The 19,040-nt window shown below is 30.5% G+C and overlaps 2 protein-coding genes across 4 annotated transcripts in view; both read right to left on the reverse strand.

Moving 5' to 3' along the window:
- The window catches only part of LOC107442454 (endothelin-converting enzyme 2), a 229,558-nt gene that overhangs the window by 155,659 nt on the left and 54,859 nt on the right, over positions 1-19,040 (reverse strand). The window lies entirely within an intron of this gene.
- Positions 12,161-12,703, reverse strand: LOC147809462 (histone H2A-beta, sperm-like). Its single transcript, XM_087162580.1, has one exon. The coding sequence runs from the start codon at positions 12,596-12,598 to the stop codon at positions 12,281-12,283; it is 318 nt and encodes a 105-aa protein (XP_087018706.1). The 5' UTR covers positions 12,599-12,703; the 3' UTR covers positions 12,161-12,280.

Raw genomic sequence — 19,040 nt, forward strand, 5'->3', positions numbered from 1 at the left:
CTCCGATTAACCATAAAATTTACGGTTAGAAACATTTCTTTTTTACCTTTACGGTTTTAAAACCGTTAACAACTGGAACGGTTAAAAAAACCGTGAATACAAAACTATACGGTTTTATAACCTTTCACAACTAGCATAGTTTCTAAACCATAAAAATAAAACTTAAACGGACATTGGAGCTCAGTGCGTCATTTATGCGTGAATAATAATTTCATATTCTAATAGTCAAGAGTCACCGATTGGAGAGAGCAGGACACTTAGAAACTCTTCGTGCATTAAAGGAATGAAGGAAATATTGTGGTACCAACATTGGGATTCGAACTCCTGTTCAATCGGTCATGAGATTGATCGATTAGCTCGCTCAGCTATAATATGTACTTAGTTGCGCTTAACAAAATTGCTACGCAAGGTGGTCCTGGTAGGCGCTGATAGAATTTTGGTTGTTAAATCGTATAAGTAGTAGTATAAGTATCATAGTTTCCGAACCATAAAGTAAAACTTAAATGGATATTGAAACTTTGTGGGTTCTTCATCATTTATGCGTCAAACATAGCTTTGTATTCTAATAGTTCAGGGTCACCATTTGAAGAGTGTAGGACATTGATAATTCTTCATGTATTGAAGGAATTGAAGAAATAGGATGATAGATGATAGGAATGGGAGAAATATAATACTAGGTGTCGAACCCTTGTTCAGCCGGTCATGAGACTGACCAGTTAGCCTTTTCAGCTACAGTATGCACCCAACTGCACAGTACAAAATGGTTTTATAAGGTGGGCCTGGTATGCGCTGACAGAATTCTGGTTGTTAAATCGTATAAGTAGTAGTATAAGTATCATAGTTTCCGAACCATAAAGTAAAACTTAAATGGATATTGAAACTTTGTGGGTTCTTCATCATTTATGCGTCAAACATAGCTTTGTATTCTAATAGTTCAGGGTCACCATTTGAAGAGTGTAGGACATTGATAATTCTTCATGTATTGAAGGAATTGAAGAAATAGGATGATAGATGATAGGAATGGGAGAAATATAATACTAGGTGTCGAACCCTTGTTCAGCCGGTCATGAGACTGACCAGTTAGCCTTTTCAGCTACAGTATGCACCCAACTGCACAGTACAAAATGGTTTTATAAGGTGGGCCTGGTATGCGCTGACAGAATTCTGGTTGTTAAATCGTATAAGTAGTAGTATAAGTATCATAGTTTCCGAACCATAAAGTAAAACTTAAATGGATATTGAAACTTTGTGGGTGCTTCATCATTTATGCGTCAAACATAGCTTTGTATTCTAATAGTTCAGGGTCACCATTTGAAGAGTGTAGGACATTGATAATTCTTCATGTATTGAAGGAATTGAAGAAATAGGATGATAGATGATAGGAATGGGAGAAATATAATACTAGGTGTCGAACCCTTGTTCAGCCGGTCATGAGACTGACCAGTTAGCCTTTTCAGCTACAGTATGCACCCAACTGCACAGTACAAAATGGTTTTATAAGGTGGGCCTGGTATGCGCTGACAGAATTCTGGTTGTTAAATCGTATAAGTAGTAGTATAAGTATCATAGTTTCCGAACCATAAAGTAAAACTTAAATGGATATTGAAACTTTGTGGGTTCTTCATCATTTATGCGTCAAACATAGCTTTGTATTCTAATAGTTCAGGGTCACCATTTGAAGAGTGTAGGACATTGATAATTCTTCATGTATTGAAGGAATTGAAGAAATAGGATGATAGATGATAGGAATGGGAGAAATATAATACTAGGTGTCGAACCCTTGTTCAGCCGGTCATGAGACTGACCAGTTAGCCTTTTCAGCTACAGTATGCACCCAACTGCACAGTACAAAATGGTTTTATAAGGTGGGCCTGGTATGCGCTGACAGAATTCTGGTTGTTAAATCGTATAAGTAGTAGTATAAGTATCATAGTTTCCGAACCATAAAGTAAAACTTAAATGGATATTGAAACTTTGTGGGTGCTTCATCATTTATGCGTCAAACATAGCTTTGTATTCTAATAGTTCAGGGTCACCATTTGAAGAGTGCTGGATATTAATAACTTTTCATGTATTGAAGGAATTTGAGAACTAGGATGATAGATGATAGGAACGGGAGAAATATAATACTAGGAGTCGAACCCTTGTTCAGCCGGACATGAGACTGACCAGTTAGCCTTTCCAGCTACAGTATGCTCCCAACTGCACAGTACAAAATGGTTTCATAAGGGGTGCCTGGTAGGTGCTGATAGAATTCTGGTTGTTAAATCGTATAAGGTAAAAACAACCGATAAACGTTTTTTTTATCACTTAACAGTTTCAATATCATCGTTTTTTGGGTTATTTGACTGTTTTTGCTAAATATGGTAAAATAGGAGTTAAATAATTCGCTATTTAACCATTTTTACCAAGAAATTTCTAACAGCGTATTTTAATTCTGCTGTGCTTAAAGAACTACTTTAAAAAATATAATCTTCATATGAAATCTGAATTACTCATCGTTATATAAATTTAAAAAGTAAAGTGGTGTTATATTTTTGCCTCAAAAATTGTTTACGCATTATACTTTGGTGTTCCAGATGAAATATTTGTCTTTTATTTATTCAAAGCACAGAGAATAAGGTTGGATTACAAATTAAATATTATAAATTCTGAATATGAACGTAGGGGCTTCATTTCACTTTATTTTAATTCACACCGCACAAAAAACCAATGCTGCAACATTTCGTAGTGATGCATAAAGTATCGGGATAAAAAAATTAGTTAAAAATTTATACTCAGACTAATTTGATATTTGAAAGGAACTTCTAGTGATGTAAAGTATTCAAAGACTTAGAAAAATAGGTCACAAATGCTTATTTTTGGTAAAACTCTGATTTCTCATCATATTGAAATTTTGCATTATTTTCATAATCAGGGTAAATGGTGATGAATAAACTTAGACCAAAAATTAGGGCTTAAGGACTTTGGACTTTAAATGATGGATACTAAACAGTCTCTGAAAGACATTAGTTGGGCTATAACGCAATGTTATAGTCAAACCGAATCTTTGTTAATTAAAAGGGATATTTAAATGAATTCAACTTTTTACAGTCAACAGTTTTTTTTGCTTGCCTGCCACTAGTTGGATATTGGTTCCAACTTTGGTAGTAAGCATTTCTGTTAAAACATTCCTTATATATTTTTAACTTCTCTCCATATTCTCGGACAATCAAACAGGTTTTTTTGCTTTTAGTTCCATCTTCCTTTTTTAGAGCTAAAATAGATTTCGATAGTTTTTTTCCACTTAAATTTAAGTTTGCGATTCTTAATGTACATTCCTTCCTGGATTAATTTTTTACTACAAGGAATTTAAAAGTGATTATTAAGGGTGGTTATTACAGAACACATTATGTGCCTGTTAATTCTCTTGCAAGTAGTAAAGATTCAGATGCATGTATCTGTAAAAAACGGTTGTCAAAAAGTATGAATCAACGAATCTTAGTTCTGGAATAAAACTGTTTACATTTTCCCACAAATTTTAAAAATATGTTTATAAAATGTTATAATCTGTTTTGTTTTATGAAAATGTGACAACAACAGCAACAAGAACAGCGACAATACATTTTCCCAGAAACTTTTAAAATATATTTATAAAATGTTATAATCTGTTTTGTTTTTATAAAAATGTGACAATAACAGCAACAGGAATTCATATTAAATTTTTCTCAGTGCACAATGTTGATTCAAAAAATATATTTTAAACGTTAAAACTCACCCGATTCACTAAATACGTTTTACTAATTTATTCAATTTCCTTTTAATTTCCTATTCCGTAATTTTCAAAGTTTTGCCGGATGTTCCTATTCAAAAACTTAGAATTAGATAGTTATTTCTTCCATTCTTATTAATTGGATCAAAAATATAAATAAGGGTTAAAATGTTTGAGAAGTTTTATTATTCAATTTCCGCCAAATCCACGAAAAGTAATTTGTTTAGCGGTAGAGACTTTTGTTTTTACATGGAGGTAGAGGTTATGCAATTTAAGGCTATTTTTTAAAGTTTTGGTTTTCCTTGATTTGATGTTATTTCACGTTTCACTTTCAAAACTAGATTTATTACTTTTTACATGGGTATACTGTTGTCCGAAAATCATAACTAAAAATACTAATACTACCTTTGAATTAAAATGTTACTTTTATTTTGATCTTTTAATAGTACTTTGTTCGAGCGCCTTTAAATTGGCACTTCATTTACCTAAATTATTTCAAATTTATGTTAATTTTATGTTTTCTGAAAATTATTTTCGAAAATTGCATGTAAAATGGCTCAGAAAAAGATTTTGTGACTAATTTGTGAGTTAGCCTATTTGAATGAAGTTTTAAGAAATAATTTTCTTATAAAAGTAACATAAAATTGAAATAATTTAGAAAAATGAAAAGCCACTTCAAAGTTGCAAGAACAGGACAAAAATAGGAACAGTACTAAAACATGTTTCAATACTGTAGAAAATTCTTCATCATAGAAATAAAACTACTTGATCCCTGCTTATGGGGCATTATTTTTACTTTTTCCTCACTTGTTTAGCTATAAAGTTAATTCAAATTAGGCATTTTGAAGCTCAATTTCTCCTTCGTAGTGTCAGTTTTAAAGTTGAGCTAGATCTCAAAATATTTTAAAAATTGACTTTTTTGTGTTTTTATGAAAATTTATGCGGAGTAAAATAAAGACTTCAAAAAATTTTCCAGTTAAAAACTTTCATGGGTTAAGAAAGAGTAATAAATCATAATAATATTTACTTCTGACCATTTCTAACAATGTAAAAAACTTTAGTTGTTAGTAGTGATGTATATTTTTTAATCTCATAAATTAATCTTTTCAAAAATATTCAACTTATTTTACCCTTTTGAAAGTTCACATGGTCAATTGTTGTTTATTCAGCATAGAATGCATAATGGATATTATGCTTTGAAAGCAGAACCATCCTTGCACTATCTCATCAAATCCTAAAAGCTTTTCAAAATATCGCCAAAACTACTCGCCCGAAGCATTCTAGCCAGGAAATCATTTATTCTATAAACAAACCACTCTCTCCAGCATATACATTCAAATCAAAATTTCTCTCTGCAGCACCATATTTGCAATCTTCGCCAAAGTACTTCAAACAAGACACGCCGCTTTGCTTTACGATCTTCAGAAGGTGTTGTCGCCAAGGGAGGAATAAACCTTTTCAGAAAGAGAATAAAGTTAGAGGAACCGAATATTCAATATCTCTGCCAAACTGTACAACAGAGCATGACGCGTTGCCAAACCCCTTGCAGGGAAGTCTTGGGTTTTCTTCCTTTTTTCAATCTGGGGAAGTTGGGTCGTAAAAATCTGATGATATCGTTATCTCCCGGCTTCAGAAAAGAAAGTATGGTTGTAACAAGACTTGGCCACACTTTTCTTTCCTTGTTAAAACTTCGATTGTAAAACAGAATTTCGGAAGTCTGTGGTGTTTATTGTTTGGGAGTTATTTGGCGAGAATGTAAAACGACCGAAGTACTATTCAATAAATTCGTTTCAATGTGTTGGAAGCTACGTGAGAGCAATACGAAAGAAATTTTTAAAAAATACGAAGTGCGTACTCTGAGAACTTTATGATCATGAGTACGTTATTTTATGATTTACACAACAGGTTTCTTTATCCTAAAAAAATCTATTATTCTTATTAAAATACTAAAACGAATTTCATTTTAAGTTTTTTTTTAAAAAATTATTTTACTTAAATTAGCATAGTAGCTCATTTCAGGCATGGCTCCTCTAAATATTTTCTTAATTTGTGATATTGAATCAAAATTATAGATGGAATAAAAATTGGTTTTCTTTTTGCTATCTAATTTATTCTGAGATGCAAAATTTTTATAAGTAATTCCACAAAGTTGAGTTATCAGAATATTCCGTCGAATAGTTTCTGAGTTATTTATCAAATGCAATCAAATAATTAAAAAGTAGCATACATAAAATTTGATTTCTCAGGAACTATTCGAATGATTTCCTTCAAATTTTGTATTTTGGCATACAAAACTACATTCTTTGAAATAATGTAAAATTTCTTATAACTTACAATTCAAATTTTTTATCTTTTATTAAAAATATTAAAAGAATTATAAATAATCTGTTTTTACATGTGATTTTATTTGGATGAACGAATTTTGTAATTGTGTTTAAAATTTTTTGACTTTGCTTAAAAAGTTCTAGAGCGATGACGAGCTATTCAAAAAGTAAGATTAATGTTAGAGGATCCCAAATTTCTACCGCATTCCTAACCAAATTATGGGAAATATGGTTCTTTACGTAAAGCAAAATTATTGGAGAAATAATACTAAACCGTTTAGGAGAAACGTAAGAAATTGCAGTTCCGTTATTGATACTAATGAAGCTTGATTAATTTTGGTAATATGCGCTAATTGAAATAAAAAAATATACAATATACTAAAAAAAAAGAAAAAAATGTAAAGTGAACCGTAAAAAATCGGCATACTATAATTGACGCCGATGATCCGATAACCTTTGACGCCGATAAACTTTGGTAATAGGGACTACTGGTACTATGGTAATTGCTGTACTCTTAATAGGCACCAAATATACTTATGTAGGTACAATGCATTATACTATTATATTCACATCAATACCTTACAGTTTTAAAATAGATAGTGTGGAGGGAGATCTTTTTACTACTCGTCGAAGAGGATAAGTACTGAAGGAAATTTCTTGATTGTGGTAAATTTTGACTATCATAGAAGTTGGTCTCGAGTCACAGAATCAGGCCAAATGATACTGAAAACAGCTAATCTTCAATTTAATGGGATAACCTACAAAAAAATGCTTTGCTTATTCTATTAACGTAAAGCTAGGACAAAATATGATTATAAAAAAAAATCGGAATTTTTTTAGCTTTATTAATTGTGTTAGCATAAGTTTTTCAGTTTTGTGCATAATTTCGTTGTCTTGCGCAGTACTAATTTATTGATAATTTTCTTTTTTTAAATTCCGAAGAAAGAACGGGTATTTAGCTGGTTATAAATAATACTAGTGTTTAAAAGCATCCTGAAAGAACCATGAGAACCAATTAAATATATAGTTAATAATATACGTTTTAATTGGACACAACTTGCACAAGCTTGCGAGATTTAAAATCATTAAGAAAAACGTAATAATATATTCAAAATAGTTTAAAATATTCTTCTATATATATATATATATATATATATATATATATATATATATATATATATATATATATATATATATATATATATATATATATATATATATATATATCTTTATATATATAAGAAGAAAGTGGAATGATAACACATAGCCAATCACAGAAGACTTCTGGTTAGTAACTCACAAAACAGCCAATCAAAATTGAGAACGCATGTGTGCGTAAAGGTAATAATTTTTAATAAAGCTGTCTGCAGAAATGTTACAACTAAACTTGCCTGCTAAATCTTGTTGCGATTTTTATTTTGTATTGAATGTGTGAAATATATTGAACAGAGTTTACTTTAATATACTTTTCTTTTATAAAAAATGGATCGCCGTGAATATCTTAGGAGATATCAACAGCGACATAGGGCTGAACATAATTTAGCAGTACAAGATTACCGGAAAAATAATCGCAAATGCGCGACGAACAAACGTTGAAGAGTCAAGACGTCTAAATGAAAACTAATAATATGGAAAGGAAATTTATAAAAAATGTTGTATATAAGGAGGCTTTGTAAATAATTTTGAATTTTATCATTATTTTTTCTTAATTTTAATTACTTTTTACTTACTTTCAAAAATTGTTCAGCCAGAAATATTAATTAACAGTTCATATTTGTTTGAGATATTTCTTAAATAGTGCATGAAAGTGCAAATCATTGGTACACAAAATGATGTGAAAAGAAAAATCAATGAAAAATGTACATAGCTAGGTTTTGTGAATATTCAGAGATCTATTGTAAATAATTCTTAATTTCATTGTTTTCACCTTATTTTTTTATAACAATTCAGACAAAAATGCTTATTGATCAGTGATAGCGTAATTATTTCATTTTACATTTGTTTTTTTATTAGTATTCAATATGACGAAAATAAATTGCTTAATTTAACTTGTCGAATTTCAGTTACATGTCTTTTTTTTAAATATATAATTTGCTTTTTGTCTGATTGAAATTAAAGTATTTTGTCAGTTGACAGTATTGTAGTTAATTGGGCAATTACTTGCAATGGGTTTTGCTTTTGAAATATTACTCAGCATCAACTCATTAATATTACATGTTTTAATTTGTTTGCCATATTTTAATTTTTTTTTTCATTAGGTTTTAATTCTTTCAAGTTTAAAATTTAAATTACATTGGAGAGGGGGGGGAGATGAAGCACCATATAGGAAGCGTCCGGCATCCTATAAGATCAACAATGATTTGAGTTAGTAGGGGTAAAAATGCACTTGAGGTTGCCCCTTGGCGAAATTGGCGACTTCTGTTTGGCGCCATTCTTGATTGCGCGGAACACCGTCGTAACAGGAATGGCTACTAAAATATAATGATATTTCAATAAAACATTGGAAAATTTTAACAAAACATCGGCCAAAACTTTATAAAATTGCAATGAACCCGATATGAGCAAAATTAATAAACCCAAGAAAATGCATTTTGAATCGAAACAGAAATTAATGGAGTAAGCATAGAAAGAAAAGGTAAAAAACAACTCACTTCTTCTTTAAGCTTGAATATCCTCAGATTTAGGCGCACCGAATTCTCTAATAGCAGTTAGATACTGTCTAAATTTATCATGAATCGAATCTGTGTACCTCCATCGCCACATAAATTCGCCGAAATACGAATCGAAAATGGCGTCTGTGGTACCGGACTGGCTATGAAATTTTTTTCTAAAGTCCCTTTTTATGACTGCCCACATACCTTCGATCTTATTGACCAGAAGAAAAAGTAACCTTACCAGCCGGTATCCAACTTAGAACTAGCGAACCTCTGAAATCACATATACCGTTGAACATGTAACACTAAAATCTAAATCAATCAGAATCACGATTGGGTTTCAACATCGCCCAGCTTGTTGATCAACCGCGATCCCAACTTGGTGAGAATCAAGGGGCACCCTTAAATATAGTCAACCCGATTTAGGCTCTGCCATGCGTGCTTCGGATATGGATATTAATCTCCGGCTAATGCCCTATAGTAATGTGTTAAACAATATTACCTCCTCGCTTTATATAAGTTTATATTATTGTTTGTATTAAAATTACTTTATATAAGTTTACAATGCTGATAACAAGGACCTCTGACATATTACAATCCTATCATATTCTCTATGTGATGTTGGTGCAGAGAAATTGCCAGGAAAACGACTGCCAGGAATTGCTCCAGGAAAACGACTTTAATTTTGTTTGCGAGGCGAACAAAAATGTAATTGCGTAGCAGTTATCGGGGGTTGGCGAGCGGCAGCGAGCAAGGGCGGAGCCCTCTAGAGTGTATATATATATATATATATATATATATATATATATATATATATATATATATATATATACCAAAAGTAAACATATTATGTGGTTCAAATGGTGCTATAAATACATTACACTACCAATAATAGAATGAATAGTAAGATGCGATTGAAAGAAAACAGATAAGATAATTTAAACTGGGTAAGGATGATTTCCCAAATTTTGTAATTACACCAGCAATTCATCAGGGTATAGTTTGAATATGGTTTTGATAAACAGCTAAGGAAATTCGTATCCATTCCTCAGCAAAAATGAGGCCAGCTCAGCTGTAGACTTTATACAGGTTTACCTAGCCTCTAAGCGTCACTCTAACTCGTCACACAAATGTTTTAAATGGATATAGACGAGACGGAAAATCTGACCAGGTCAGAAAATCTACTTTATATTCATGTCTTTTTTTTTGTCGTGTGCCTGTTTAGGCAGTGGGGGTGCGATTGTTCCTGTTTTTCAGTGGCGCCATCTATGGCCAGGAATTCTACTTCTTCCACTCCATTCACACAACCACAACCCGTTTATAGGGTGGGTCACATTCACACACAAAGGAGAAAGGACATAGAACACACACAGAGAGAAAGAAACATCCATGCCTTGAACGGGATTCGAACCCAGGACCTTTCTGATGCAAGGACAGTTCCCTGCCCCCTACACAGGCCGGTCGGCATATCCATGTCTTGACACCACTATTTGACAGAGGCTGTTATATGACGTAGAGAGTTGCTGTTCTGGAAATACCATAAATTGCCAGAACTTTGAAACAACATAAAGTTACAAAATGCAGGCGGTGGCATTCAATTTTTATCAGGAACAACATGGCATACCACAAGAAATTTATTTAATCGTACATTTGGATTTTATGTAAATTACTTGGCATCCCAAAACGAGACGTTATTGATCCTAGAAAGTACTTAATGAAAATAAACGCGCTGAAAAGCACGAAGGGATTGGTGATTGGAACCAAGAAATGAGTCTTTGGGAATGATCAGAAACAGTAAACTATAGGCGAAGCTCTTTAATTCATTAAAAACAAATTAAGGAAATAATTTGCGTTTTATTTGAAACGTTCTTTCTTATCTCACTCCCCAAACCCCTACAAATAATCTAAACTTCAATTAGTGAAAACTTTGTGGGAACCGAAAAGTTTTATCCTAAAAGTGGATGTTCAGTTTTCTCTGAGAACTGATTGACGATATTTGCGGATAATTAAAAAGAGCTTAACAGAAATCCGTGGTGAGCTTTGTTTCCTAAATGGAAACAAAGAAAGTGAATCTGAAAAGACGAGTAATCTGTATTAGTACGAGCCATGCGTCAACCCCAGAGAAAAATACTTTGACCGAAGTATTCTTAACGTGTAGTGAAGTTCACCTCAAGGGAATGACAGCTCAAAGGGTAAAGTAATAACTAATTAATTAATCAGGAAAGTTGTGGCAGAATTTTTCAATTTCGTTTAAGATGAGTTAACTTTTAACTAAATTAAATGCTTTACTACTTTGATGCATTTTTTTCCTATTTTGCATAACAATGGGTTTCAATTGTTTTAGTGAAATAAATTTATTTCCTTCTCTTTTTCAGAAGTCATGTAAACAAATATATAAGTTGTACATTAAAGCCATTTCCTTTTAAATATAAATCCTCTTTATGTGTCGTTGCTTATTTCAATATATATTTTTATGCTTTATGCCTCTCAATTCAAAATATCTAACTCTGGTTCACTTTTTCTCAGAAAATAATGAAATTTTTTTTGAAAAACTTTTGCTTTGTTCTTCCTTCAAAATTAGGGAAATCATTAGTTGAAAGGAAATCAGATTGGTACAGATTCGTATTGATTTCGTTTAAGTATAAATTCCATTCAGATCATAAGTAATGTGAATTAGCAATGATGATATGAGGATTTTATCGTCATGCAAAGATATATTAAGGTGAGTAATGTGAACTAAGTCGCACAAATAGGAATGTAGAACTACCACAAATCAAATTACACATCCAAAGCCATTACCACTCTCTTACTTATTTTGTATTGCGGCATGCTCTAAACCTTTTCATCAGCTTTCGCAGATTTAGAATGTCAATGAAGCATCATAATTCAATGCTTTTTCCTCAATAATTTCGTAGAGCAATATTTATTATATGACTGCATGACTGACAATATCTCGTCTTTTCTGACGAAATTCCAAAACATTGTCAAGCAACAGACATGGCGAATTACTACCAATCGGCGGATATACAAGCAGATATGAAGCCATTTAGCAATGGAAAAGAATGGTCGCGTAATAACTAATCATACCTAAAGTCAAAGTAATAGTAACAAATATGATTTCTAAGATAGCATTCTGGATTTTAATTTTCTCAGTAGATTTTGCAACTGACAAGCAGAAATTTTATTATCACTTACGTAATAGTCCAAATTTATACTTCGGCATTACCATATAATTTTTTAGTGAAAAAACTTGGAATTTCCTGTAGAAACTCTATCAAAGAAGTTTTAAAATCGGGCTTTTTTATTGTTTGTTCACTTTAATAATTAACTATAGTTCATTTTCATTCTTGGTGGGCTTCATTTGTAAATTAATGCGATACACGGCCAAGAAAAATAATTATACTTGTTTTTATACTTAAATGCTAATAAATGTTTAAAGTAAAATTTTAATTATATTGAAAAGAAATTAAAATACTTCAAAAATAATTTTATGTCCATCAACTAAAGAATCATTAACAGATTTTTTCAGCTCTATTTGTGCATGTGTTTTATTATTGATACTTGGCGAGTTCGTCCATTAGTTGTTTAAGTTCTTCATCTGATTGGATTGCTGCTTGGACGTCCTCTTCTTTTATAACAAAAGCCTTTTTCCTTGCAGACTTTTCTCTTGCTTTGTTCCCAGAGAGTTCAATCATTTCAGCTGCAACATACTGTATTACTGCTGTGAGGTAAATCGTAGCTTTAGGATCAACTTCCCCTTCGAAGTTTGACTCCAACTTAGCATGGATTTTCTGGAGGTCAAAGTAAAACGGATTTTTACCGCCATTTGCAGATCTCTTACGCTTAGTACCCCTCTTTTTCGACGACATTATTATTGCTGATTAATCTTACACATGAAGAAATTTTGATGAATAGGTAAGAATTTGTTTACATCAGTTATTTAAATTTCGGCTCACGTGGATTAACCAATCTGCAGTTATTATAATTTTCGCAAGTTTAAAATAATGTCAGAACTAGATCGCTAATTAGACTAACGGTTTCAATCAAGTTCAACCTTGTCAATATAATACAATGACTTCAAGATATTGGATTCATATCAAAACAAGCAGGACCGTAACTATTCTTTTCAATAATAATTGATTGGCATATATAATGTTTTACAGAAAATGGAGAAAAATGAGTGCAACACCGAACTTTTAGGATTGATTAGGGTCTCATACTCTAGTGCTATTTGAAGTGCCTCTAACCACTTTGATAGGATGACCTCTCGTCTATAGGATAAGCTACTACTTCTTTAGTATAGATGAGAGTTCAAACCACTGATAAGCCCTTAATAGAGATGATGTTGCATGACCCTTTATGTAGCATAGTTTATACTAAACAAATGCTTCTTAAAAATGTTTATTATTTCTTTCTTTTAATCTATGGGGATTTTATAACGTTGCAATAAAAAATATTAAAGGAAAAGGAAAAATTCATGAATTATATATATATATATATATATATATATATATATATATATATATATATATATATATATATATATATATATATATATATATATATATATATATATATATATATATATATATATATATATATATATATATATATATATATATATATATATATATATATATATATATATATATATATATATATATATATATATATATATATATATATATATATATATATATATATATATATATATAATATATATGTAGTGACTAAGAAAGCCTTCATTTCCTTTCTGGCTGGCAGCAAAGAATTAAAGTATCAAGCACGTGGGCTTTCATAAGCATGAAACATGAAAGTGTAAAAGTACATGTTTACAATTTTTTTTCTCGCGTAGATAGTGAAAAGCTGAAACAAACTGAGCTCTAAGTTAAAAAGAAGTCAAATGTAGAGAGTGAATAGTTAATATCAACAAAGAGTTCTATATTGTGCTCTGATTATTTATTATCCATGTGATAATAATTTCATTAATTATAATAGTAATAATAATAATAAAAATAATATTGATCATCATAAAAATAATAGCTTTACAGTTATAGTTTTAAATTATATGATTGTGTTTTTAACAATGCAATTTTGAATCTTTAATAGCAATTGCTTTTTAAAAGCATAATCATTGTTTTGTTTTTCAGGTTTTTCTATTGCATGTCATTTATTTCAATTTAAATTTCTTTATTTTAATAACTTATTATTGATAAATTTTTTAAAGAGAATTAGTTTTAATAATTGATGTAATATCGTAAGGTATTATGCTAGAACATATTTCTAATGAGTTTGACTTTTTAGTAAACAAAATGAGCATCGTTTGCAAAGCAAGCCATATAAGATTGCTTAGAAATCTTCGAGGATCGGGTAGGGTCAGCAAACAGGTAGGGGAGCCCACAATTAAAATTTTTTTAGGGAATTTATTCTGTTCAATTAACAGGTGCGAAACGATGAAATAACGATTTACTTTTTATGATGTATAGAGATTTTCTAATTTTTTGTATTATATTAATTTTAAAAGAAAATTCTTATAAATTTATTCCACACGGTCTAGCCGCAGGATATTTAATTGTTCACAAAAACTAGTGGTTCTTTCTTCTCTACAGGATGGTTTATTGTATATGTAATTGATAAAAGGGTGATTCTCATGAAACATGATATTCACTGTCCCTTGCTCCAAGATCTAATACTATAAAACTAAAAGAATTTTTAAAAAGAAAAATTAATAAATAGCATTGCTGCTAGCATTTTAAAATGATTTTGCACAAGCATTGACTGTTTTTTATACTTAAGAAATTTAATTGAATATCAAAATGTCATTTTCCTGGCATGTCCCAAACAATATTTCCAATAATAACTAGTTTCAAAACTTCCCATACATTTTTCAAAATCTAATTTTTTTTATCTTATCCTATGTAAGCATTTCTAGAATATACGCAGAAGGTATTGTTTACTAAAACTTCGTTTAAAATAATTTTTTCTGTCAATAATTTGTTTGTCTCGTGACAATCTGTCATTTTCCTGGCTACTTTTATTTAGTGATTTATAACCAAAATAGATAGCGCCAGGAATCAATATCTTATGTTAACAGATTGATTAGATACCCTCCTATCTGAACATGTCTTGTTGCATGAATAATGAACCAATTTTCTGAATCAAAATCTATTTCAAAAAATTTTTCATCATTACACATCATTAATAACAAAAACTACATAGATTTGTCTGAGTTATTTTGAGAAATACTGTTGTTTTCTGCAGAATATAAACGTCTTCGGCCGAAATATTAAATTAAAGTAAAGTTATATGCTATAAAATGGCGAATTTGTCATTATCCTGGCTGTCATTTTCCTGGCTTATGAATGCCAGGACATTGAAGTGTTACCAGAAATTCTTTTTAACTGCTAATACTGTAAAGAGGGAAAGCAAATATTTACCTAATACCAAGTTTATGTATGATTGTAATATGCTTGGATGTAATCAAAGTTATTTATTTATTTAATGATTGATTATTATACACAATTTTATTCTGTACATATCAGCAACAAAATTTTTTTTGTTTGCTTCTACAGTGGATAAAAAGAATTAATTTAAGCAATTTATGGTCCATCTAACATAAAGGCTTAAGTTGAGTTGCTTACTATTAACTTAAAATGACTGTTTTTTAAACTTCTAAGGTAATATGTCATTTTCCAGGCATTCAAGATTTGGTGAATTTCTATTTTTTTTTTTTCTCGAGCAAATGACAATAAACTATACTGCTGCCTATAAGATATTAATAAGTGTAGCTAAAGAAGTAAAAAAAATTTTTTTTAGATTATTTAGAAGACTTTAAATTTGAAGAAATGGTTTGGTCCGAATGGTCATGTTTCGTGAGAATCACCCATAAACCATGCTATTGAGATGCAAGAACCATTAGTTTTTGCATACAACTAAATAACTATTTAGAAAGAAAAATAGAAATAGGCAAAAAAAATTATTTTGTAAATATAATTGTATTGTAATATTTTCTTGGAAAATTGTTTTTAATGTTTTTTTCATTGGAAAATTTCGATTTACATATAAATTGTGGGAGTTATTAGTGGTGAGAGTGATTGAGGTCTTCTAATCTACTAATATAAATAATTACAATCTAAGTTACAATGCACATTTATAAAACAATAATACGATCTGAAATATGTTTAACATTATTACTTTATGTGTCTTAAAAATATTAAAATTGCATATTATTTATTAAAGTTGAAATTTAATTACTGAATGAAATTATTTATTATATTTTTTCTTTTGCCTAGATTATAATGAAATCTATTCATTTTTTGTATAAGAGTGAAAGAAAATATTTATCTTTTCTACATTCTCAGCTTTCACCGATGTTTAATATTTGTGCAGAAGCATAAATCTCTACCGTAAATTAAAGCTAACCCTTGAAAAATTAAATTAATGAACTTGTTTTGTTTAATTTTATAAATGAAGACAAAATAATTTAAAAAATTCTTCAACAATTCATTTCTTACGGGAAAAATTTAATATTCATTGTCTTTCCCGCGAAAATTAGATGAGGAACTGTTTATTCTCGGAGTGAAAATTGTGGAAAGTAAGATAGCGAATTATTTTCATTCTCTTTCATAACGCAGTTTGAAAAGAGTATCAAAAAAGAAATTAATTTCCGCATGGTTCAATAATTATAAAAGTTCTGCTGCTCTAAGTAAACAAACTGAAAAATGTTTCTTAACGGAGAAAACTACCGGCAACATACTTAAGTTAATACCTCTATTGTTGTTTAGCTGCGAATTTCCGAACAATGTTAAATTGTTACTTTTTAACTTTCCACCAATGCTAATTAACTATAAAATAAGTTCTTCATTGCGTAGTGAGGAGTCATTAGCGAAACTGAGGGAAAAATAAATTACCTCCAAAGAAATTAATTTAAAAACACACGTTTTGTTTTGTTGTAAACAAATAGTGATGTCTTTAGAAATTTCCTATTCAATTTGTTGAAAAACAACAATGCATCCAAAACACTTGGCTAGTAATTATAGAGATGCGTTGTAAAAAAAAAAGAGTTTCTCAAAAATTGATAAAAAATTTGTCAAAATAGCTCCTAAACAAATAATAGCGAAGTATGAAAACAGCAAATATTCAGAATTGAAACAGTATATACTATTTTTTGCTCAAAATGCGTTTGGACGGATATACGAGAAAGATGTTAGTCGGCTTCTAGCAGGCTTCACACCAAGAACCTTAAAGTTTGTAGTAGAATGCTCTAACGACCATAATTGTACACGATAATCTAGGATTAGTTAAAAATGACTTAACATGACTTAATTCGCATGGCATGACTTAACATGACATACTAATTTCCAATCAAATATGGTCCCAACAGCTCAGTCAGGGGATTAATAATTTTAATTTTCCCTTCTGCTTATTTCGCTATATCTTAAAACACTTTTTCGCTAATGGGATGTATGTCATGATGTGTTATTGAGGCGGGTACAATATTTTAAGTTCAAATAGTTACAAACTACAGGTATCTAAATATTAGATTGACAAGGATCCGTGTTGAATATAGTGAAAGGAGTAAGTTGCCGGAAAAGTTTAGGATACTGTGTAGAAATTCATTAAAAGGTTTCTATTCATGATACTATTCATGATAAGGTACTATGATATCCTTCATGAACCTGAACTATTAATGGAAGCGCAAACTTTGACAAAAATTGCGAAGCTTCTTCAACTAAATGTTTAACTCATCATTTCACATATCCCGAGAAATTACTATGTTTGCGCATTTATTTCTTCACTCTTGAATGTTTTTCTATGCACTCTAAATACTTAGTAACTTTTCAGCTAAACATTTTTTTAAATGGTGGAGAACTTTGAAAAATAATATATATATATATATATATATATATATATATATATATATATATATATATATATACACCAAAGAGCCATTACATTATGACCGACATCAAACATCGAAACGGTATCCCGGTCGGACCAGTCGGGTATTTGGATTTTCTTTAATAATGACCAACTTTCGGAAGCGGTTATTAGGTAAATTCTAGTAGATACTTAAAAAAAAAGAAAAAAAACGCAATTAAATTAATAATTTTTTATTAAGAATAAAGAATAGTAGACTTTCTCTTCAAAGACGATCTCCAATGGTTTAATATTTGTGAAAAACAGCATTGAGTCAATAGGAGTGAACTTAACACTACCTGTGAAAAGACCGAGGGCTTGATTTTGTTTGCTCTTCAACTGGTTCCACTGAAAATATTGTGTATATTTCTTCCAGTGAAGAATATACAATTGCTTAGGGTCCCTGCTTGCTTCAGGGAATTCCAGTCCGGCGTTGAATCCGCATATCCAAGTTCATATATCTCTTTGTTGTATGAAACATCGTCCGGGGCACAACACGTGGAAGTGGAACTATATCGTGCCCCAAAGCAATGACCTATACAGTACGATTCAATCATAGCAGTAAGTTATACGAGAAAAATAGTCTAAATAAATGTCACTAATGGGTAATGATGCCTGTTCTTTCCATTCATTGCGGGTTTCTTAACCGGGTTACTAACGTATTTGTATGATTTCAATGGGATGGCACAGGGTTTTGTGAGTTTGTTTGTTAATCTTGAGTTTAAAATCTGAAGATGACTGAGTAATCTTTTAATTATATTTTTTTTCAAATGTATGTTTTTATGGTAAATGAAAAGAACTGGCACCCTAAAAACGAATACTTTTTGCCAAAAAACTTTTAGGAATAATTTTTACAGTACGGTTCAGAGGCTCTAATAAAAAACATCTGGCTATTTTAATTCTCTATGATTCATGCATTTTATATGAATATGGGGACAATACTAAGATTAAGATTTACAAAAAACATCAGTAGTTCGAATTCTACTGCCATTGTTATTTTACTGAAATGTATAAAAGAGATTACGAGTCAAAAAATTCTGTTCACTCGCTTACACTAATATTTTGATTAAAAAAATCCCTTTTTCGTCAAATTATTCATAATATTTCTCAAAGAGCTTCATGTGGAGTTGGGATATAAATTGTATCGTTCATTCAACTGTTTCACCACTTACAAAATAATAATAATAAAAGGATATTATGAATTGGAATCTTGAACAATAGAAGTAAGTGGGATATGTTTATTCCATCGGAAGTGATGGTAGATGTCTGATACATATGTGGTGAATAGCATTCTTTCTTTGGACAATATCCAGTTGAGACATCTTGTAACAAAAGAATGGAAAGTCTTTTTCAGACGGTGCTTTTAACAGAGGATATGTTTTTCTTTCTTTT

Source organism: Parasteatoda tepidariorum, chromosome 5 (assembly GCF_982258835.1).
Source record: "Parasteatoda tepidariorum strain Cologne lab strain chromosome 5, Ptep-v5.0, whole genome shotgun sequence".
Taxonomy (NCBI): Eukaryota; Metazoa; Arthropoda; class Arachnida; order Araneae; family Theridiidae; genus Parasteatoda; species Parasteatoda tepidariorum.